The sequence below is a fragment of the Sander lucioperca genome, chromosome 10 (genome assembly GCF_008315115.2).
Source record: "Sander lucioperca isolate FBNREF2018 chromosome 10, SLUC_FBN_1.2, whole genome shotgun sequence".
NCBI classification, from domain to species: Eukaryota; Metazoa; Chordata; class Actinopteri; order Perciformes; family Percidae; genus Sander; species Sander lucioperca.
The window spans coordinates 6,702,132-6,726,997 of NC_050182.1; the positions used below are offsets into that span (position 1 = coordinate 6,702,132).

Genomic DNA, 24,866 nt, shown 5'->3' on the forward strand with positions numbered 1-24,866 from the left:
GAGCCAAACACCCCCCCGACATCCTCCCTACAAGGATCTTCACGCTCTTATACAGCAGCAGTCAATGTGCTGCCGACCGTAATAAATGTTACCAATTACAGTACTTTACATTCCCTAGCTATATATGAATGGTTCATGAGAACAGCATGAATGTCTGTGTATTAATTATTGGAGTTATTGAGTTTTTAAGCTTAAGAAATGGCTTTCCTTCTTAGGATTTATCCCGTCGCCTGCTGCAAATCTAATAGAAGAGATGTAGTGCTCGTTGGCGGCTGTTTCCTCCGTTGGAAAAACAATCGAGCACATCAGAGCGGTGTAGATGCAATTAGGAATGGCGTCATTGTCCTGTGCCGGAGGGCAGAGACACAAGTATGCATCGGTGGGCTACTTGTCGGCCGCTCTGCTGGCTCGATTGTGGTTGTGCTGTGACAAGGTAATCAGTGGAGAGGAGCTCTTTAGACAATCAGTAACAGAATCAACCTGCTGTGTTCAAGTTGAGCAAAGCAGTAAATTGTTCCTGTGATTTGAATGTAATCATTGCAAACAATTGCAGACAGTTGATTATGTGATGTGAGAAACAAACGGCAGTAAATACATCCTTGTATCCAGGCCACATCCTCAAAAGATATAGATTTCAGCCTTCATATTCATGTGTTTATGAAAGAGAAATGCGTGCAAAGAAACAGAAATAACTGCCGTATTCATAGCAAATTATCTGTTTCCTTTGAAGAGGCATACAGTACATCTCCTGCTGAAACTGTCAAGTTTGGGTTATGTAAAGATATTATTATATATATATATATGGCGCCATAACGTAGACACCACAATCAGACGCTCACCCAAATCTAGTTGTTTTGCAACTTCAGTCTATCTCTCTGTGGGAGAGAGTCTGAGGTGTGTGTGTGTGTGTGTGTGTGTGTGTGAAGCCTTTACCCGATTACAACGATGCGGAGGTGTTGGAGACGGAGGAAGAGGCGGTGTGTTCCAGCGCTTCACTGTTGACTTCGAGGAGCCAACAAACACAAACCGAGTGTAATTGAAAGGCTCTGGACTTAATGAAGAAGCTGACATCCTTCTTACAGTACGCTTTCCACACAAATATCTAATTAAAGAGCCGGAGAGCGAAGCCGATGGAGCAGCATCCGGCGTGGCGCCATGCACAGGAACATTACGGACGCAGATTTCACTGACGGCAAGCAGGCAGACCCAATTAGCTGTGTCAGGCTTGCATTGAGGTAGTAAAGAGACTGGAAAACAACCACTCATTAAGATATCGTTGAGAGCAAATCAGTGGTGTAGTCTACGCGATACACAGGTATACACAGTATACTGTAGTATATGACTATTCAATAACTTTCTATAAACTTTGCTTAAATGTTTGTTATAAGGGAGTCCTATGAACTTTGCTTTACACTTACTGAGAACATCTGGAAAATGTTAAGCAGAGCGGAGGTCCCCCCTAGACAGAAGAGACCTTTTTTGGAGTTGTGCCAGATAACAGGCATTGATTGGCTAAGTTCTGTGTCGAACCATGTATTCACACATATCACGCCCTATGATGATACCATCCATAGGATATATACGTTGCTCACACAAAGAAAAGGCAGAACGACTTTTGGAAGAATTTGAGTTGGTCGTTCTCCAAGCTTCCTGCAGGAGTTTGTTAAATTGATGCTGAATCTTTGTTTGTAATAAACCTTTTTATAATCAAGATCAGTGTCGGCGGATTCCTCTTCATACAGCATCACAGCATTACTATTTAAGACACCACAATACCCACTAAGAAAGCTCCAGGATTTCCATATGCCCACTTAAAAATGCACAATGACACACAACAACATATGTTCCATTATAATTTTGATATATTTTAAATTGTCATCTGTGTTTTCCTTCGCATAGGCTAAATAAAGGTATTTCCAGCGTAAGTTGGTGCAAAAAAGTCTATCAAATTGCAGGAACTAAAGTCTGTGACGCTCAAAATTTCCCTGGGGGAGGACAGCCAGATCCCCCACTATGATATGTCCAGTCCGATCCCCGCTAAAATACATTAGACTAAACCACTGGAGCAAATTGCTTATCATGTGTAGGCGTCCTTCCTTAAGAAAAAGTGACGATTTTCAATTAAAAAAAAGCAATTTCTCCATACATTTTGTGTCTCTTTGTGGGGATTTGTCTTTGTGGGGTTTTGCGTCTCTTTGTAGTCGTGTGTCTGTCTCTTTTTGGTCATTTGTGTTTTCTTTGGGGGTGTTTTGAGTCTCTGTGGTCATTTGGCGTCTCTTTGTAGTCGGTTTGTGTCCCTTTTGTGGTAGTTTTAGATCGTTATTATCTTAATATCTGTGTCTAAAATGTTGGAAAAGCTAGAGCAGATAATAAATAAATTATGCATTGAGGTAATAAAGAGACTGGAAAACAACCACTCATTAAGATATCGTTCCGTCCACTCTGAGAACATTAAGAAGAAGCAACTTGTTACAAACTGTTTCGGAGAAAGGAGAGACAACTCAAGCTGCAATATAACGTTAATGGGATATTGCACACCTTCAATATCCGTCCACTAAAAGTTCTGTTTTTGCCGCTGACAGGCTCAGATTATTATTCTAAGAGTAAGATCCTTTTTGTTTAACATGAAAAAGTCCAGAAATCACCATCACCAAACTACACCAGACTCCATGTAAATTTGCTGTACTTTTATCATCGTAAAACACAATTCATTCAAAGTCTACAGAAACAAAATAAAACTGTAAAAAAATGTCTAGGTTCATCTTTCCACTGTTCCATCCATCGGCATTCTGGTTTGGTTGAAATAAACCCTTAATTTATCCATTTACATGTGGGAATATGCTGGCTTTATACACGCTAAAAGTACTGATTATTTACATGGAGTTTGGTGATGGTGATTTGGAACACCATAATGTTGTCAGACACTTAGAATAATAATCTGAGTCTGTCAGCGACAAAAACAGAACTTTTAGTGGACGGAAATTGACGCTGAACATTTGTTCTGTAGGGTTACATTACAGCTTGGTTCACGGCAGCCGGTTACAGCGTTCTCGCTCAATACTGGACCAATATCAAAGATATTCAATGCATGGAAAAAAAAGGCTATAGGTTGAACATAACCAAAACAAAATATCTCTTTAAGCTTGACGCAAAACTCCTATTCCCTCTAAAAGCATCAATGTTGTTCCACAGTTCCCTTCAGTCAGTCAATAAGTGATTAAATGTCTGAGTGGTCTCTCCATCCTGTCTGTGCTCAGTAATCAATGTTGCTGCTGATGGAAGGAAGCGTTTGTTGTGGCAGTTCCTGGGGGAGGGGGGGGGGTGTCTGCCACATTCAGAAGCAGCTATGAAAACAATGCACTGGGAAGGTAGCAGTAGCTGTAGCTCAAAATGAAAGGTCCCATGACATGGTGATCTCTGGATTCTTTTATATAGACTTTAGTGGTCTCCTAATACTGTATCTGAAGTCTCTTTTATATAGACCTTAGTGGTCCTCTAATACTGTATCTGAAGTCTCTTTTATATAGACCTTAGTGGTCTCCTAATACTGTATCTGAAGTCTCTTTTATATAGACCTTAGTGGTCCCCTAATACTGTATCTGAAGTCTCTTTTATATAGACCTTAGTGGTCCCCTAATACTGTATCTGAAGTCTCTTTTATATAGGCCTTAGTGGTCCCCTAATACTGTATCTGAAGTCTCTTTTATATAGACCTTAGTGGTCCCCTAATACTGTATCTGAAGTCTCTTTTCTTTTCTGAATTACAGCCACTAGAGCCAGTCCCACAATGAGCTTTCCTTAGGATGTGCCATTTCTGTGTCTGTAGCTATTGAGGAGGAGAGGGGGGGGGCAAGGTGGAGAGTGGGGGAGAGCGGCTTTAATGATCCTGAGATTTTAGTTTTCCAGCAGAGAACTGAATGTACCCAACGTTAGTTATGCAGAAATGATGTACAGCGAGCCGGGAAAGATCACAGCATCTCATTAGAGCTTTACAAAATCTTTTCATATCAATCACCGTAACCACACAAGTGGGAGTGTAAAAGGTTAGAAGCAGTGATATTTCTCATAACCTTTAATTTTGGCGGGACAAAGCAGGGAGTGTTTCCTCTTTCTGTGGCAGCAGCGTAGTCTGGAGACTTCAGACTTCCTCAGAGCCACTGTGTGAACATTTTTCATTGGTTAAAGCACATTTTAAACTATGCCTTTGTAGTTAAATAATAGAATAAAACATTGACCCACAGAAACTGAATTGTCATCTATTTTAATAATTGATAACTGTCATTTTTCAAGCAAAAACTCCATATTAATTCTGGTTTGAGCGCCTCCATTATGAGGACTTTGCCAACACTGTTCCAATGAAAGAAGCTAGCACTAGCTACCAGTGTTAAGTAACGCGTCACTGTAATCAGAATACATTTGTCTGTAACGCATTACTGTTGATAACTCAGTAATCACATTACAGTTACTTATCCAATAATTATCGCGTAACTTGCGTTACTGGTTATTCAACTATCTGCGTAACGGGAGGAGAAAATAACGGATCAAATATCCGTTTGCGTGCGTGTTTGCGTAACACCGTAACACTCGTCCGAGTAGAGGAAACAAAGATGGCAGAGCCAACGCTTAAGACGTCTTTTGAGGGGTGGAGGTATGCCCATTACTTCAAATTAGTTGCGCGAAAGGACAAAAACTTGATTGTGAAGTGTAAATTGTCCCCCGGTCACAAACACCTCTCCACCGCCACGAACACAACATCCAATCTAAGTTAGTTCACACCGCGACGGATGAAAAGAGCATGTTGCCGACAGCAGCCGAGACTGTATCTAACAGCAGGCACACAAAGCAGAGATAAATGGGCTTGTGGCAGCAGACATAGTGGAGGAAATGTTGCCTGTTTCCACAGTGGAATCGCCGTCTGCTGTTTTTCTACTCGGTGTTGAGCTGCTTTGCAGAGTTTCATTGGCGGTAGATTAACAGCATTCAGTGTTTTGTTGCCTCAGTGTAATTGCCGAACATAATTAGTTTGTATGCAGGGAGTAGTAAAACAGCGTCTCCCATTAGTCTGGGTCACATGTCACAGATTCTAATGTGTGTTTCAGACATAATGTCTCTCTATTTCTATTTTATGCTTCATTAATTCTACTCCACCACATCTCAGAGGAAATATCGTACTTTTTACTACATTTATATTAGAGCATTAGTTACTGTTCAAATTAAGATTTTCTGTCAGATATATATCTTTGCTTTATGCAATCCAATGTAGCGTCAGCCTTTTCCAAAAACAAGATATTCCACATCTTTAAGACATTATTTATATTATACTTTTCAATGACATTCATGCTAATTAAACCCATTCCCACTTCTTCAACTATTCTCACTACTTCACCTTCTTCTTACAAAAATCAAGCCAGCAATCCAGTGTAGCGTCAGCCTTTCAACATACAGCATTCACACTGCAATTTCTTCAGAAATTGCATTCTCTCCAATAGAGTATCTTTGAGATTTTATAAGTAAAACAAAACATACATTCAGTGTATAAAATATGATCCATTGCTATGGTTTTAAACCCCCCTCCCCACGTTCATGACAGTGTCATGTCACTCTTATGTAGATACCTTCAAGTAAAGTGTTACCTAATTAATAAAGGCCTAAAATGGCCAAATAAATAACTTCACTGCCTTCCAAAAGAAAAGAAAATGTCGCTGACAAGTGGATGGATTTTATTTTTGAGAACTTGGCTCAACCTGTGCTGAGTCAGGTTTTTCGGCTATGTAGTAGGGCTGCACGATATTAATTGTGCAGCCTTACTATGTACTGTACATTTTACACCGCAGTTCATACTGAATCAGAGGCTCTATAATACTGGTTGTATCCAAAATATTATACATAGTGGAGTCCTGTTTCCTTGTTTCTGTGTTGGAAAAAGTCATAAAGTTATTATTATAATTTATATCTAATCTTCTGGCTGTGAGGAAACTAAATCATCTTGACACCTTCACAGCTTAAGCGTTGGCATTAAGGCTTCAGACAGCAGTGAGAATTAGTGAGATAAAAGAGGAACAGAAGTACAGAAAGGAGATTAAAAAGAGAAGAACACCTTATTTCCTGCATGACCTTTTGCTCTTCTTCTCCGTCACCCCTCGTGTGAAGAGCGCAGCTGCATGGCGGCTTAATTCTGTGATTCTTTAAATGACAAGCTGGATATGAAGTCTCCGTCACATCACAGGATTAAATGGAACGGCACTCGGAGAACACAGAGCTCCGCCAAGGCACACGGTGCATTCTTATGCTCCTCGGATGCTCTCGATTCCCGAGTTGGGAAGTCGTTCTTCTGGCTACACAACAGATGCATTCTGGGATAGGAGAGGAAAAACACGCTCTGGGTTGTTTGCATTTCTTTAAACCAATCACAATCGTCTTGGGCGGTGCTTAGCTCCGGACGCAGCGACGGTGGCTCTGCTAAATTGTCTCGCCTGGCTTTTAATGGGAATGGAAGATGATCTCTGATTGGTGTATTGCATGTTACGGCCAAAAACAGCTATGAATTAATGAAGACACTAAGTACAACCCTTTTGAACCATGCGCCTTGCTTTGCACACCGTGATTTTTTTTCTGCCGTCAAACTAGCAAAAGTGGATTTGGACACGCCCTAAACGCAGCTGCGCCAGGCGCTTCACGCCGTGCGCTTTAGATCGTTAAAATAGGGCCCTAAAGCTGAAAATCTAAATCCTTATGGAGAAAATCAACAGCATTTTTACTTCCGGAAACCACACTGTTGAGCTCTATACCCTTTTATGAAATGTCAATACCTTTACATCTTTAATTACTAAAATGACCCTTGTCAAAGTGTTTTCAATCTATTGTTTCTTAATATGCATCTCTATAACAAAAAAACATCGTCAAAATCCAAAAACATTTGCCGATCAATCAATCGATCAAGTTACTATTCCATCATTCCCTTAATTAAATCATTTACTTTAAACGTGCTTTAAGCGATGTCTCGCATTTTTTAGGCTGCAACATTTTTGTCACATACAGCAAACATCTCCTCACTATCTGCTAGCTGCCTGTCCCCTGAACACACTGTAAAAAACATCTCCTCACTATCTGCTAGCTGCCTGTCCCCTGAACACACTGTAAAAAACATCTCCTCACTATCTGCTAGCTGCCTGCCCCCTGAACACACTGTAAAAAACATCTCCTCACTATCTGCTAGCTGCCTGTCCCCTGAACACACTGTAAAAAACATCTCCTCACTATCTGCTAGCTGCCTGTCCCCTGAACACACTGTAAAAAAACATCTCCTCACTATCCGCTAGCTGCCTGCCCCCTGAACACACTGTAAAAAACATCTCCTCACTATCCACTAGCTGCCTGTCCCCTGAACACACTGTAAAAAAACATCTCCACACTATCTGCTAGCTGCCTGTCCCCTGAACACACTGTAAAAAACATCTCACTATCCGCTAGCTGCCTGCCCCCTGAACACACTGTAAAAAAACGCGGTCTCTGTAGACAGCTCAGGCTCCACAAACACCAACAAAAACAAACTGGTCAACCTGCACCACCAAACATAACAAACAGCGTTCCAGCCAATAAACGACAAGAAGGATTTGGGTGTGGGGGTTGGGGGGTTAGTGCGCGCGTGTGTGTGTGTGTGTGTGTGCTCACCAGAAACAGGATTTTAACCCTGACGTTATATAACGTCGGCCCTGGAGGTAACCAGTCTCCCTGGTTTTCAGACCACGGTCAGAAACGAACTGATCAGGAAAGGTTAACACATTGAACATTTTAAATTAAACAGCTGATTAACGTGAGCTTGTTGCCCCGTGTGAGCTGATGACCTCATCTGTTGACATTTCCGAATGCCTTCCTACAGCTGCTTAATAAAAGCTTTCCACACAAAAACGTAGCCTACATGTGTCATTAGTATGAGAAAGTCGGGCTCGGACACAAATATCTTAATGCCTGTCGGGCTCGGGCCGGGTTCGGTCACGGCTCTGTCGGACGCGGGCCGGGCTCGGACAACAAAATGCGGCCCGATCCGCACTCTAACGTATACACGGTACTGGTGGCAGTAAAAAAGGGTTTCAAAAGGTTGTAAAAAACCCCCGTCAGCAAGCGACAAAAAAGAGTTGGTTTTGAGGGGAGACACCCCAGGTTAATAGGAAAAACAAATGAACTAATAGATATCAACATGGAACTTCCCCAGTTGATTACTTACATTAAGACAAATATCTTTTGTATAACAAGTTTTCAGAAATGTTACGTTTAAATACGGAAATTAAGTATTATCTTGTTAAATATGCGCTAATTTTGCATACATTTCCAGAAGAGAAATTCTTCTTTTATTTTGTTGAGATATTAGAGTGAAATGTTTTTTACAGAGGGGGGGATTTTGGATATCTCCTTTTATCACTGCATACATCAGAATATGAAGTATGAAATATGATGATACATACACTCGGAGAGGTTTAGAACGTGCAGAGCGAGTATTTTTAGATTGGTATTTTTGAGAGAGGAACAAAGTGCAGCGATTCAGTTGCAGCGGCAGGGAGGGAGGGAAGGAGTCCTGCGCTCAGGATCAATCGGAAGAAAGCTTTTAGCCCCGCATGGTTTCTGTGGTTTCACCGTTTCACTTCCTGCACTGAGGTTATTAAAGCCTGAAACAATAGAGGCGGAGGGACAGGAATGGCAGGCCAGAGGAATGTCATCACGACTCAAAAGACTTCCTGGCGCTCACATGTTGGAGGAAGCCAAGAAAAGTCTCAGCATCGGAGAGCACGAATACTAAGACTCCACACTTATCTGTCAACCCCTACCTTGTTTTGAATTGGTCCAGTATTAAGGGAAAACCAGCAGTGGAAGAAGTATTCAGATCCTTTACTTAAGTAAAAGTACTAAAACCACACTGTAAAGATACTGTTACAAGTAAAGTCCTGCAGTGAAAATGTTACTTCAGTAAAAGTCTGTAAGTACCATCAGGAAAATGTAGTTAAAGTATTAAAAGTAAAGACAAATCCTCCCATTGTAGAAAGTGTAAAGGATCCAACCAGTTGTGTGTTTAACGGTCTGATCATCTCAGCTGGACTTGTAGCCGTTATATTGTCGGCTAGTTTACTTTAGAATCAAACATCAGATTTTATAAACTACATGTGCTTAGTGTGCAGTAATCTTAATGTGTAAAGTAACTAGTAACTAAAGCTGTAACAGATGAATGTAGTGGAGTAAAAAGTACAATGTTTCTCTCTGAAATGTAGCGGAGTAGAAGTAGAAAGTGGCATGAAAAGAAAAGACTCAAGTAAAGTACAAGTACCTGGATGAAAGTATTAAACTTATGTCATGATATAATATTCGATAATTTTGGGTAACTTCCGAGCTGTAGCCATGTCCCTTCTAGCCGTCCACAGCGTTACTGGTGCATCGCTTCCAGATTTCCACGGAGCGACCCAAGGCCCAAATCATAGAACGCACGTGCGGTTAACATGCTTAAAATCATTAGTGGCGTTAAAAAGGATTTGCTTTTACTCGTTATTATTGTGTTACATTTACCAGCCTTACTTTAAATACATATTTACTTACAATTATTGTAATTTTTTTTTTAACTCATGTATCTATTCTTGTTTTATTGTAAATGCTATGATTCTTTGCTTGCATGCAGAGCACTTTGTGTTGCATTTTGTGCATGGATCTTGCTATAGAAATGACATTTATAGTTCCTTTATAATACCATGACTGCATGGAAAGCTCAAAATCATCTCCACCTATGATGCATTACCTTAAAAAATAGAACAACAAGTAATGTTTCAGTGAATGTTCTTTTACATTTGAAAGAAAGGGAACATGTTTTAGTAACAGCCAAGGCACAAAAGCTGTTTTCTCCCGAGTAATCTGAGTGTAACCTGAAAGCCTCACGTGTCTTTTTACCGATAAACTCCATCAAAAGCTTATTGATTCTGTCTGAGTCTTTATACAAAATAGATCAGCTACTGAAGAATCAGACGCTAATGGATTTTTGTCAATGTAACTAAACAACTGATGAGATGATGAGAGGCCTTTCAGAGCAAAACACACACACACACACACGCAGACACACATCCGTCTGTGAATCCCGTACACACACACACACACACACACACACACACACACACACACACACACACACACACACAACCCAACACAGCACACACACACACACACACACACACACACACACACACACCTGCAGGAGGAGAGAAACAAAATGTTGATGGAAGAAACAAAGATGAAACGGTTAAATATAAGCTACATTTACATTGTTATTTTTTGGTTTTTAAGCGTTAGGTTTTGAGCCAAAAGTGATTTCGGTGCACCAAGTGTTTTTAGCTCCAGTAGAAGAACTAATCTCCGTTTACACTAACACGCCCAAACCAAAATATCTCATCAACATCCTGGTATACTGGATATAAACAGGAGGCAGCGTGGAGACTCCGCCCACTGCTGGTAGTTGCCATGGTAACGTTAGTAGCTTAGAGAACTTTGACGTCGTGACCGATAAGACCCAATCAGGAGGAGAAACGTTGGCGTCAGTGTCGGTGTTGCCAAAGGTCTCCGTTTGGGGCTGTTGAGACTGAAACACAACCCCGCAGATTCCAAACCAAAACGGGTCAGAAGTGTTTCCAATTTCGCAGGATATCATATGAGTTGTTGTCCATAAGTTACTGACGATATTATACGAACCCGTTCATTAGAATGCATTGAAGCTGAACCTTGGCTGGGACACTCTCTGCCTATGGGATGTCACACAATGTAGCTGGAGCTGCAATGTGGGAAGGTTACAGCAGATGTTGCAGGAAATAAAGGGATGGTTTCCGCTCAGATTGAATTTGGGTGCTTGGCCTGACAGAACTTTTTGAGTGTGCTCAAATGGATGGATGGATATATATATATATATATATAGATCTTTATGTTTTGAAATATAGACCAACCCAAGGCCGACTGTTGATTACCTTGCACAGCAGCTGGATTCTCGGGATATTACACGAAAATCCATCTTATCAGGCTTCAATTGAATGTGTTTGTGTCCAAACAGCAGCGAACTGAACCAATTGGCGTCCAGTGAAAAACTACTGGCAGCTACAGTCATGTGAAAAAATTAGGACACCCATGCTGAAGTTGACTAAAAAGAGGAATAAAAAAATCATCTTTAGGAAATTGAAACCAATTTTCTTTGTGAATGAATAATGTATCATAAATAAATAAATGTTCTTCCTTAAAATACAGGGGGCATAAGTCAGTACACCCCTATGTTAAATTCCCATAGAGGCAGGCAGACTTTTATTTCTAAAGGCCAGTTATTTCATGGATCCAGGATACTATGCATCCTGATAAAGTTCCCTTGGCCTTTGGAATTAAAATAGCCCCACATCATCACATCCCCTTCACCATACCCCCACATCATCACATACCCTTCACCATACCCCCACATCATCACATCCCCTTCACCATACCTAGAGATTGACATGGGGTACTTTCCATAAAATCACCTCTCAATGCAAATCAAACCAGCTATTAGGCTAACTGAAATAAAACCATGCCAGTCTCTAGGTATGGTGAAGGGGATGTGATGATGTGGGGCTATTTTAATTCCAAAGGCCAAGGGAACTTTATCAGGATGCATAGTATCCTGGATCCATGAAATAACTGGCCTTTAAAAATAAAAATCTGCCTGCCTCTATGGGAATTTAACATAGGGGTGTACTTATTTATGCCCCCTGTATTTTAAGGAAGAACATTTATTTATTTACGATACGTTATTCATTCACAAAGAAAATTGGTGTCCTTAAAGACTGGATTTTTCCTCGTTTTTTTTAATTAAGGCATTAAGATCAATTTCCTAAAGATTATTTTTTTATTCCTCTTTTTAATTAACTTTAGCATGGGTGTCCTAATTTGTTCACATGACTGTACAGGTGGTTAGGTGGGTGTGACGGCCGCGACTGTTCGTTCCAAAACAACATTGGCGGACGTGATAGACGGATGGTTCATCCAGTTACCTACCAGATCTTTTTCCAAAGCGCCTGCCCTTTAATCCTTGTGTTGTCTTCCCCGTCAACCATGATGCAACTTTTAGTTTTTCTGGGTCAAAATGTAAAAAAAAATGTAAAAAAAATTCCAACGTTTTGGTCGTCTTTTTCGATACTTTTGTCACTTTTTTCAAAGTTTCTGTCAATATTTTCTGCGCTTTTTTATGTTTTTGTAAGCTTTTCTCATGTTTCTATCACTTTTCCTGACATTTTTGAAAATTTTTCGGGCATTTTTGTCACTTTTTTCCAAGTTTTTTGTCACTTTTTCAGATGTTTTTGACATTTTCTTCCTACATTTTTCATCTTTCTGTTATCAATTTTTCTTTAAATGCTATAAAATTGTAGCCTGGCTCCGCCCTCCTATGTACTTCCGCTCAATTTTCATTTTCCTTCAGTACTCCGTCTGGGTTTGCGGTATATTCTTGGGTTTTCTCCGGTCAAATATTTGGCGGTCCAATCAGCGAACAGAGGGAGTGGCTGAGAACGATGACGTTGAGGTCGTGCGCTAGTTTGAGTTGTAGTTCCGTAATGGCGGCGGAGAAAGATGCGAGCGAAGCCATTCGGTCCGTTGTGGCAACGCTGCCGAATATCCAGAAGTTAAAGCCTGAGCAAGAACAATCTTTTCTGAGTTGTGTTGGTGGCCATGATGTTGTGGCCCTCCTCCCCACGGGGTTCAGGAACAGTTAGATTTTCCAGCTCGCTCCGTTAGTGGTGAAGGAGTTGGCTAAGGCTAACGCTAGTGATGCTAAGCCGATAGTTGTTGTTGTCTCCCCTCTTGTTAGCCTGGTCCTTCCAGACAGCAGTGTTAATTTCGTTGACGAAGACTATGACGAAAAATATTTGTCAACGAACCTTTTTCACGGACGAAAACTAAATAAAAACTAAATAAAAAGTCAGATATGATGACGAAGACTGTGATGAAATATAACAGACACGTTAGTCAACAAATAAAAATGAGACGAAAATGTTACTGAGGGACGAATGGAGAAGAGATCCAATCAGAACCACCGCTTTTGGTGGGACAAGTTGGGAAGAAATCCAATCAGAGTGAATCTTTGAGGGTAGGTTGATTTATCCGGAAGCAGCAGAGCCATTTTAAAAAGCCGCAGCAAAGGCAGGCGCAACAGCTAAACAAACGCAGCAGCAGTTACACAGGAGGACGAGTTTGCAGAACTTTGCACAGTTTCGAGGACATTTTCACAACAGTAAGGTTGTTTACATTATACTTAGTTGTGTTTAGTTGCACAGTCTTAGTTACACAGCTTTGGCTGATTTCAGTTGACTTTGCTCGTTAGCAACACGCTAATGTTTTGCAGTGCATCCGGTCCGAGGGCAATGACATGTCTCATGAACAACAGAAATGTCAGAGCTAGGTCTAGGACCAACCGTTAAATCTGTGTCTGTATTGCATTTTCAAACCTTAATACCATTCCATAACAGACTGATGGATACTTCCAATGACCGGAAATTCTGGAGAAACATTTAGTCGACTAAATCCACTATAGATTTAGTCGACTAAAATCTGCTAATATTTGGTCTACTAAAACTAGACTAAGACTAAAAGACTTAAGACTAGACTAAGACTAAAACTCTTATGGTATTTAGTTGACTAAAACTAGACTAAGACTACAAGATTTCAGATGACTAAAATAAGACTAAAACTAAATGGTGTGTTATTCAAAAGACTAAGACTAAGACTAAATCAGAATTTGCCGTCAAAATTAACACTGCCAGACAGTACGTAGGAGGGCGGAGCCAGGCTACCAGAGTGGCTCTGGTCAGATCCAATAGTTTTAAACTTCAACAGAGTACCCGCCTTCAAGGAAGTTAACACTATGTCTTGTCAATGGAGAGTGCCCAGACTCTCTGGACAAATGAAATGGACCAGAGTCTGGTAGGACCAGGCTAGTGGACCAGAGTCTGGTAGGACCAGGCTAATGGACCAGGGTCTGGTAGGACCAGGCTAATGGACCAGAGTCTGGTAGGACCAGGCTAGTGGACCAGAGTCTGGTAGGACCAGGCTAGTGTACCAGAGTCTGGTAGGACCAGGCTAGTGGACCAGAGTCTGGTAGGACCAGGCTAATGGACCAGGGTCTGGTAGGACCAGGCTAGTGTACCAGAGTCTGGTAGGACCAGGCTAATGGACCAGGGTCTGGTAGGACCAGGCTAGTGTACCAGAGTCTGGTAGGACCAGGCTAGTGGACCAGAGTCTGGTAGGACCAGGCTAATGTACCAGAGTCTGGTAGGACCAGGCTAATGGACCAGAGCCTGGTAGGACCAGGCTAATGGACCAGAGTCTGGTAGGACCAGGCTAATGGACCAGAGCCTGGTAGGACCAGGCTAATGGACCAGAGTCTGGTAGGACCAGGCTAATAAAATTGAATAAAACACCCAAATTCAATGAAAGTAGTGAACTGATCATTTATTTAACTTGAGAGGAGCGTTGTATGGAACCATCCACGTAATTTTGTTTTAAAATTTGGTTGAAAGAAACCCAAATTTCTGATATAGAAACTTTTTGATTGACAGATTCGACCCGAGGACCACAGGAGGATTAACTAACCAATGACGGCTTCTCAGATGGTTCTGTGTCCGACGCGTCCGGTTAGACTTCCGATGATATCTCTCTCCTTTTATTTCACAGTGATGTTCGTCTGCTGCTCCCCAGACGTCTTCAGGAAGTTGATGGTTGAGTTCCGGCAGGCGGATCTTCCTCACGAGCAGTATGTCTTCTTCTACATCGACGTGTTCGGAGCAAGTCTGAACTCAAAGCACGGACAGCCGTGGGCCCGTGGGGACAAGGACGACGCTGTTGCCAGGGAGGCCTTCCAGGTACACGGTTTATTTCCCCACACACACAAATCACTTCTCTGAATCAGACTCTAGTTCCTTTTAAAGAGGCGCTATGCAGTTTTGGCCATTTCTTCGCTGTTTTCGCTCTTTTTGCTGGCAGGTTTCTCTATAGAGCTCCCCCTACAGCTCCTATGTTTACTGTCTGACTCCTTGCTCGGTCAGTCTGCCGTTTCCTCTTTCTCTGTTCCTCCGACAATGCTTTCCTAGCTTTCTGCTTCTTTTTAGCCGGCTCAGCCATGACGATAGTGTGAAAAACTCCATCGCTACCTTGTTAGTCGAGATGACCACCATTCAACCCGAAAAAAGTCATATAACCATTCCAATGACTCTGAAACTGTTCAGTTAAGGTAAATTAAGCTAAAAAAGCTGCATAGTTCCCCTTTAACTTTAGTCAGGTTTAGCCCAATATCACACACTAAATGGGCTTTACAGGCTTTACAACCCAACCCTTTCCCTTCATACATAAGGCCTCCTGCACACTGGCTGCGTGGCGTGAGCGTGGCGTGAGCGTGGCATTTTCTGTTGCGTGTCAGTTTTCTGGCGGCTGCGTGGCGTTTTCTATGTCTTTGCACACCAAAAAAACGTGTCTAATGCGGCGCTGCTGCTGCTGCTAGCCTTGTCTGTACACATGGATGTTTCCCATTGATAAACTAAAATACTGTTCTTATATATATATGTATATATATATATATATATATATATATATATATATATGTATATGTATATATATATATATATATATATATATGTATATGTATATGTATATATATATATATATATATGTATATGTATATGTATATATATATATATATATATATATATATACATTACTATACAACTTTATATAATATTTTGTTCTGTATTGACAGGTGCAATATTTGAAAATAATAATTACATTTATATCTGCATTTATGTCAAAACCTAGAGACTTTCAAACATCAAAATGTCATTTATTAATATGTATTTGTGTCAAACATCTTTTCATATTCTATGTTGCCTGGAAATGCTTCCAACATGCATGCGTGTCGTGTGAAAAATAGCCGTCGGTCCTATTTCTAGCATGCACGCGTTTTCGGCGCGTCTGAGCCGTGCGTGTCACGCAGGCAGTGTGCAAGCTCTAACCTGTTAACATGGGAGCCGAAATATAAACGGACACGCTCACGCAGCTGACACACTCACGCCACGCAGGCAGTGTGCAGCAGAGTGTGCAGCAGGGCGAATGAGGCGCTGCCCGTCTTTGGTAAATAAAGATTGAGTAAGATGAAGGATGAGCCCGTTGTGATGTGGATCACTGGTCACCGGGACAAAAGACAACAGAGGAGCTGCCCTTCAATAACAGCGGCGTGTTTAGAGAGACAACAGGTTGACAGAGTGAAGCAACATTCGGCCGCTTTCTCACAGGAAAGGAATTCAGATAAAGACGTGCAGAACATACTGGGGGACAGCTGGATTCATTAGCTTTAGGGAGACTTTTTCATCGTTTAAATTCCTCAGGAAATATTCACAATCACAGCTGACTCTGACCTCAAAGACTAATATACTGTATGTATTTGTATAGGTTCTTCACAAGTAGAAACTTCCGGCCACTTACGTAGGCTACGGCGAAAGTGCTGCGTGGAGCCTCAAATCAAACTTAAGGCGCAGAATGGCTTATTGATGATATCACAGAGCAACAACTCCTCTTCCTGTTTCCCTTCCAAAACGCAATCAAAGAATACAAGGAAACCAGTTTCTACCGGTTTAATTCCCCTTCATTCTGTTTCCTTGTTGTCTACTATAAGTTGTAGACATTATAACATATAAACCATTCACTTGGTGGTTCGTCTGTGTTCATCAGGAAAGCGGAGGTTATTATATTAAAATCTGTCTCCTACTGTTTTCAGAGTGTGAAGATCCTAACGTACCGAGAGCCTCAGAACCCCGAGTACACAGAGTTCGTCAAAAACCTGAAGACCGACGCCAGGAAGATGTTCAACTACACCATCGAGGACTCACTGGTGAGACGTGTGTGTGTGTGTGTGTGTGTGTGTGTGTGTGTGTGTGTGTGTGTGTGTGTGGCATGAAAATTTCACTTTATGAGGTTTTTTAACATTAATGTGAGTTCCCCCAGCCTGCCTATGGCCCCCCAGTGGCTAGTAATGGTGATAGGTGTAAACCGAGCCCTGGGTCTCCTGCTCTGCCTTTGAGAAAATGAAAGCTCAGATGGGCCAATCTGGAATCTTCCCTTTATGAGGTCATAAGGGGAAAGGTTACCTCCCCTTTCTCTGCTTTGCCCGCCCAGAGAATTTGGCCCACCCATGAGAGAGAGAGACATCATGGCTTGAAAACAAGCGAAGCATGGCAGTTGGTCAAGACCACACCCCCACCCTCCACCTTGCCCCCCCCCCCCTCCTCCTCAATAGCATTTAAAGCTACAGACACAGAAATGGCACATCCTAAGGAAAGCTCATTGTGGGACTGGCTCTAGTGGCTGTAATTCTGCACCAAGGCTGAATTTAGGGAAAGAGACTTCAGATATAGTATTAGGGGACCACTAAGGTCTCTATAAAAGAGACTTCAGATACAGTATTAGGGGACCACTAAGGTCTATATAAAGAGACTTCAGATACAGTATTAGGGGACCACTAAGGCCTATATAAAAGAGACTTCAGATACAGTATTAGGGGACCACTAAGGTCTATATAAAAGAGACTTCAGATACAGTATTAGGGGACCACTAAGGCCTATATAAAAGCATCCAAAATGCACCATGTCATAGGACCTTTAAACCCTCCTGTTTCCAACATTGATTCTTTTCTCCCTCCAGATGAACATCATAGCCGGAGGGTTTTACGACGGTTTGATGCTCTACACTCACGCTCTGAACGAGACCATGTCCATGTCCGCCGGCCGGCCTCTGGGCAAAGTCGTCACCAAGAGGATGTGGAATCGAACCTTCCACGGTCAGTGCATTTTTTAAACATTTTTGTGCGATTTAATAATCTTTGTGTAAAGTTGACCCCAGAAGGGGACGTTCATTTTCACCGCTGCTTCTTCTCCTTCGTAGCGTTCACCCCTTAAAGCAGTGGGCTTCACTATTTTTTTCATGAGAGCCACACTGAAAGGACAAAGGCAATAGGAGAGCCAGTTTTACCGCAAAGTATCAAAAGTTACATCCAGTCATAAATAGCATGTCTGCATATCAATATCTCATCCCTGAACATACATTATGCAAGTTTTTCTACGTTAGCCCATCATGTATCTAATCATCCGGGGGCGATATTACATTCGCTTTGCCGCACCATTGTGATGAAAGAACTGAGCCAAAAGGCGGGTTTGGTGGCATAGCGGTTGTCTGGCCCCTGGTTTTTTGCCCCCCCCCCCCCCCCAATTAATCAAAAGTGACCAGTGCAACCCACCCCAAAAAACATATCACAATTTCCTTTACATAAATAAAGACATTTGCACCATAACTTGATGCAGAAAAATTCACCAGAATGCAGAGAAATAAAGTGTTTGAGATGCTGAAAATTTACATTTTGCTCAAAAGTGGAGATTCCCCCAGTTGAATGTGAGTGTACAATGTTAAACCCTTGTACCCTCTTGCGTCTACCAATCGCAAGGTCTGAGGTTCCATACATGTTTGGTACATTTCGATGTGCCCTTGGGCAAGACACTGAACCCTGAATTACTCCTGATGCTGCGACATCTGTGTGTGAAGGTAAGTCACTTTGGATAAAAAAAATTTCTTTAATGTAATATGCTCCTATGGGCCATATTTTAAGGTAGGAACCAACAACCTATATCATTTGGAGGACTTGTTGGAACTGTCAGATGGGATTGATTAGGAATGAATTTTTTTAATTGACTGTGTTGTGGCTTTATCGCAAAAAATAGAAAGTACATTTTTAATGTTTCCTGTCTGCTGTTTGCTGATGTACCGGCCCGTGGCTCTGAGACTTAGACGGAAAATTCACTCTGACTCATGTAAAGCAATAAAGTGTTCTTTGAGCATTATTAAAATGTGCAGAAATGTTGCACATGTTGTCTTTATTAGTGATGTAATCGCTGGTGTTTTCCATCAGCGCCACTGTAAAATACCAGAGTTTGATTCCCTCCAGCTGGGTTACAAAGCACTCCCTCCCCCCCGGCACACGTATCTGTCATTGGTTCACTGGGAGGTATCATTTACACTCAGAGCTAAATTATCGCTGGAGGTTTGAACATGAAAAGAATATGAAAATATGAATCTGAAAAACCTGTGAAGAAGCTGCTCTGAAGAGCGCCGCTCCAAATTGCCTCCTCGCGGCCTGAGCACTGTGACACCCACTCGGATGAAATGGCTGCTGACACGGAGGTCAAACTCATTATGGGATGCATCTGAGGTTATTATTATAACGCGAGAACAAACGGTGATGCTGTCTGTGTGTCCTGCTCAGCTCCTGTGGGAGACACCCACCATTACTGTATAACACAGAGAAAATAATCATTTCATTTAGCTGTATTATGACAATTAGGGCTTTCAATCGACTTAAATGACACTAGTAGAGCTGGTACTAGCAGTGGGTAAGCGCCATTAGATATGAAAGGGGAGAGAGCGGGGGAAGAAACGCAGGAAAGTACTGCAGGTTGGAGTCGAACCCTGGGCCCCTGCATCGAGGAATAAACCTCTATATATGGGCGCGCGCTATACCAGGTGAGCCCAAGTTTTGAATGCTTTGAAATGCTAGTTTTTTTGACGTGTGATTAACATGCGCGTGTTCTGTGATTAGACATTGGAAATGGATAAAGAAAAGAGTCTTTTGGATGGCGGGTTGAGTTTTTAAGCCCTTCCAGATGGTTCTCTACACAAGACTGAAGGTATCTGCACGTGCTGTTGATGTGAACTGAGTTATAAAAATATAACTTAGGTAGAAGATAGAAAATGTGCAATTAATCGCGAGTAAACTACGGATGTTGCAATAGATTCTCACTCCCATCTCGTAAAATACGGACGCTTGGTCAGGTGCCTTTGTCGTTGTTATTGACGCTAAAAGTCTTTTTTAGCGTTAGATCTAAATGCGTCGTGGGTGGGCTTATGGGGCTTACGTTTCAATGACATGCAGGAAGAATGGGACGGTTGGGTTTAGGAAAAGAAGAACGGGAGGGTTGGGTTTAGGAAAAGAAGGATAGGGTTAGGGTTATGGTTGAAAGAAGAGCGAAGGTTGGGTTTAGGAAACGTGACACGCGGGACACGATCCACGGTTTCCTGGGTGAAAGTCCTGTATTGTTTGACCCATCCTCCACCCCAACCAACCTCCCTATGTGGATTTTTGGCCATTCATACTAAGCGCTACCGTAGTCGCTCTTAATACTACGTCATCTTCAAACCACGTGTAGCTGCTGCTTTCCCCGGTACGTTCTACAAACACGCTGAAGGGCGCTTTTTTCGTTGCTTTAGACGCTGACAGCCACTGCCCAAACGTCCGTATTTTACAAGTTTGGAGTGAGAACGGGTTGGGACAATCATGTGATTAATCACGATTAAATATATCGATTGACAGCCCTAATAAAAATCATTCTATACATCTATTCTTTTACTTCTACGATCTGGGTGTGTATTCAACAAACCTCTGAGACATTTCTGTCTAACTTCTGACTTGTGACTCGGTGATAAATCTGGACCTTGAACCTCGGACCTGCCTTTCTCTTGCCGCTTGGCTTCTGTCGCTCTCATTGTGTTGTATTTCCCTCTTTAGAGAACTTATCTGAAAGCTCATATCTGTAACGCTGCGGCCGAGGCCACTTTTCTGTGCAACCTCTCGAGAATGTACAGCATGTTGTGCTCTGATTCGAGCCCGGCAGGAAATAAAAAGTCATTCTTCTGCAGCTGTTAGACACAGAGAAGGTCTCGAGGTCTACATTTAGGGAACTGTTTCCGTGATGGTGCAACGAACCAGCGAAAGCAGCGCTCCGATGGTAGTTTGACCTCAATGCAAGGCATGCTGGGAATATGCAGATAAGCTAACAATGTTTCTAAGGAGTTTTTGATTTTTTGATTTTATTAGGATCCCCATTAGCTGATGCAGAACATCAGCTACTCTTCCTGGAGTACAGAACATAAAATTACATTTTCAGACAAAACAAACAAAACTACAAAAAAAATAAGACATTTTCAGACAAAACAGTCATAGACTATTAAAATAACAGCAGTATAGCTAGTATTCTTTTCCTTGCAGATATACATATTCCTTTCCATGTATGCTGATAATAATATATGATATCACATAAAATACATAAACACAGAACATAGTAAAAATTAAATCTTACAACATCTTTGTTTACATATCAATATTCCTATACATAAACTAAGTACAAAAATATGGTTACAGTCTTAGGGCCCTTAGATGATCCTTTACTTGTTTTTTGAACTTGATATATTAGGCGCTTTGGCAATCTCTGCTGGAAGTGAGTTCCAAGCAACCATCCCTCGATACAATACTGTACGTTGCATTGATTGTGTTCGCGCTCTAGGAACTTTAAAAAAGTTACGTAAATAATCGGTTGGATAATTAGTCAAATTAACTCATAAGTCTCACATTGCCAGCTCTTATCTCCACAGCGCTGTGGAGTAAAGGTCTGGCTACACAACAGATGCATTCTGGGATAGGAGAAAGAAATGCTCTGGGTTGTTGGCATTTCTTTAAACCAATCACAGTCGTCTTGGGCGGCGCTGAGCTCTGGACGCAGCGACGGTGGCTCTGCTAAATAGTCTCAGGAAAGGAACTTATTTTTTGCACCCCGCAAAAGAAAAGGCAGTAACGTGAGCATAAGCATAATTTACTAATTTAATTAGGTTACACCCCCCCCCCCCCCCCAAATAATGCATTCATTTTTGGAGGTTTTTGTTGGGGTTTCAATGTTTTTTTTTGCTTTTTTCAAGGTTTTTTTCAGACCATTTTTCTTGACGTTTTTGTCACTCCTTTGGGAGTTTTTGATGGCTATTTTGAGTTAGAACGGAAGAACAAAGAGTTGTTGCTATGCAGATGATACACCGTCTTGTGTCATTTGTGTGAACTGGCAGGTTTCAGAACGCTGCAGACCGACGCGTTGCAAGTTTCAGCTCGTCTTGTCCAGAATCTTTGGTCTGAACTGGGTTTTAAAAATCCCTGCAGAAGGATTTGTCCGTCGGCGCGGCCTCTCTTCCCACGAAGAGGTCTGTGTCTCGTTACAGTAAAGAGTTCTGCAGAGATTCATACATCATTTTTCACCTCCAAAAGTATCCGTTTATCTTTTAAAGTCCTGCCCTCTGACCTCCACCCAAACCCCTCGGCTGTCAGAGCAATTACTGCCGTCGCAGAGAAGAAAGGAGAGCCGGATGAAAGCGTCATCAATCACTGGTTGATTCATAAAAAAACAAACCAGATGATGTCAGCAGCTTCGCTAAAACAAAGTGGATCTGTCACACTTTGAAAAGCCGCCATGTTACATCACTGCTCCGATCTGCTCGATATCCCTTTTTAAACAAAGACTTACTTCAATTTATTCTGCTTTTTATTGCACCGCCTCAGTCCTGTTTCGCTCTTTCACAATAACAGCCACACTTTGAGGCCACAGAAAAGGTGGAGGAAGAGGTGAAGTAATCGGGGCCGGCCCGGCGGCATTTAGGCAGTACAGGCAAATGCTAGGGGCGCCGGTGTAGGTACCAGATGTGCTCGGGTGGTCAGAACTGCTCGCGGTCCTGCGCCTGTCGGTGACGTCACAGTACGGCAACGCCACTAGTTCAAAGTACATTGCGTCCGATGTGCTCGGGCTCATTTACATTTGCTTTGGCAATATAATCTACCCTTTCCCATGCTAATAAAGCCCTTTTGAATTTGAGTATTTGAGTATATATTTACCATATATCAATTACAATATTTATGTCTAAAAATACATCTTCCTAATACGTCAAAAAATATCGTTAAGACGCTAATGTCAGCTGCCGATCATGTTAAGCTAGTGTGTGTGTGTGTGTGTGTGTGTGTGTGTTTGAGTGTGTTTGTGTGTTCTTGAGTGTGAGTTTGTGTGTGTGTGTGTGTGTGTTTTTTTGAGTGTGTGTTTGTGTGTTCTTGAGTGTGAGTTTGTGTGTGTGTGTGTGTGTGTGTGTGTGTTTTTGAGTGTGTGTTCTTGAGTGTGTGTGTGTGTGTGTGTGTGTGTGTGTGTTTTTTTTTGAGTGTGTGTTTGTGTGTTCTTGAGTGTGAGTTTGTGTGTGTGTGTGTGTGTGTGTGTGTGTGTGTGTGTGGATTAAACGGTGTGAATGAATGTTACGACGCCGATCAAGTCAAGCTAGTGTGTGTGTGTGTGTGTGTGTGTGTGTGTGTTGCCCGCCGCTATACTTAAGACTCAAAGTGTCTTTAAGCCTGGTTCCCACGGCAGGATAATTAGGCCGATTTTAGCCCCAATTCGCCCCTTCCGACAATCTTAAGGATGCTCCGATTCTGGTAAAATAATCTGATCAGATATTCCTGCCGTGTGTGGTGTGTTAAGACTGCTCTCGTCTGCTCGGAAGGACGTCGGGACCGCTCCCATCTCAAATCGGGGATATCCAACATGTTGGATTTTTTTGGCCCGATTCCTCCTTGTGTGTGGTGTCCCCCGGGGACAAACGAGCACGCAGCCTGTGGACTGTGGCGTGTAGCCAATCAGAAAGCGAGGTGACGAAGCGGCGAGGAAAGCACCGGGAAACAACATCAAAACAGCCGGCGGCACGGCGCACCAGAAAGTCCGGTGGACGTCGGAGATAAGTAGAGCAAGTATAGTCCATGCTCGCGTTGTCTCCACTTCTTTGACCGTCGCCTTTTCTTTTGATAACGTTGTTTTTCGGTTAAAAACAAACTACAAACTATCGCCACTGCATCCTCTTCGTCCGCCATGATTGTTTACTCTGAAGTCACGTTTGATCTCGAGGTATTTTGCGAGATTTCCCGTCTGACCTGGGAATGCTCGGGAGTCAAATCGGTTCGTGTGTGATGTGTTGATTTTGCCGTGTGCTGCGCACCACACACTGTACGACCAAAAATGTTAGACCCGGGATTTTTTATCGCCGTGTGTGGGGTCTCTCAGGATTGGAAAATCGGCCGACAATTTTAAAATCGTCCCGTGTGAATCAGGCTTTAGTTTCTGTGGAATTATCTACAACCAATACAGCACTACAAAGAAATTAATTTGTTATTAGATCCTGGTTTTTTTACATCCGTACAGCTCTCGGGGCTTTTACAGTTTGTTGTTAGGCTGTGGTAAGTACCATTTAATAGAGAGTGCTCTAACTCTTTGTAAAAGTTGTCTGTAGTTCATCTTGGTCTTTGATCCGATCCGAAGACCTGCAAAAACGACGGCCGCAAAATCTACAGCCCTTCACAATCTGCTACGTCATCATGCCAACATACAGTCAATCTTGTACTGTGACATCACCGACAAGCGCAGGGCCCCGAGCACATCTGGTACCTACACCGGTAGCAGTGTTGGGCAAGTTACTTCCAAAATGTAATACATTATAGATTACTAGTTACTGTCATTTGAGAGTAATTAGTTATATTACAATATTACTGTCTCTGAATTGTAATGCGTTACTCTACTTTTGCATTACTTTTGAGTTACTTTCACCAAAATAACAGGGGAAGTTTGATTTGGCAGCTAGCTTGTGAATCCACTTTAATACATCATAGATTATTCATATTTTGTATAATTAATATAAATATGCAAAGTAACTAAAGCTATAAAAAATAGATAAGTAAAACATATAATAGGCAAGTAGGAGAAAATGAAAATACTCAAAAGTATGGCATTGTTGTAAAATGTTTGTTTATAGCACTTCAATAAGAAATTCATGTTGTTTAGGTTAAAACACTCTAAAGGAAATGTTCAATTATAGTGTGATTAAAACTCACTATTAACATTATTTACAGTACTTGATTTACAGCTGATTTGTGAAAAGGTAGCCTACACAAC

At 41.9% G+C, this 24,866-nt stretch overlaps 1 protein-coding gene across 1 annotated transcript in view; it reads left to right on the forward strand.

Moving 5' to 3' along the window:
- Positions 1-24,866, forward strand: part of LOC116064632 (atrial natriuretic peptide receptor 1-like) — a 124,633-nt gene that overhangs the window by 54,620 nt on the left and 45,147 nt on the right. The window contains exons 3-5 of the mRNA XM_031319823.2: positions 14,710-14,897; positions 16,802-16,915; positions 17,725-17,860. Coding sequence (XP_031175683.1) covers positions 14,710-14,897; positions 16,802-16,915; positions 17,725-17,860 — 438 coding nt within the window. The remainder of the gene's footprint in view (positions 1-14,709; positions 14,898-16,801; positions 16,916-17,724; positions 17,861-24,866) is intronic.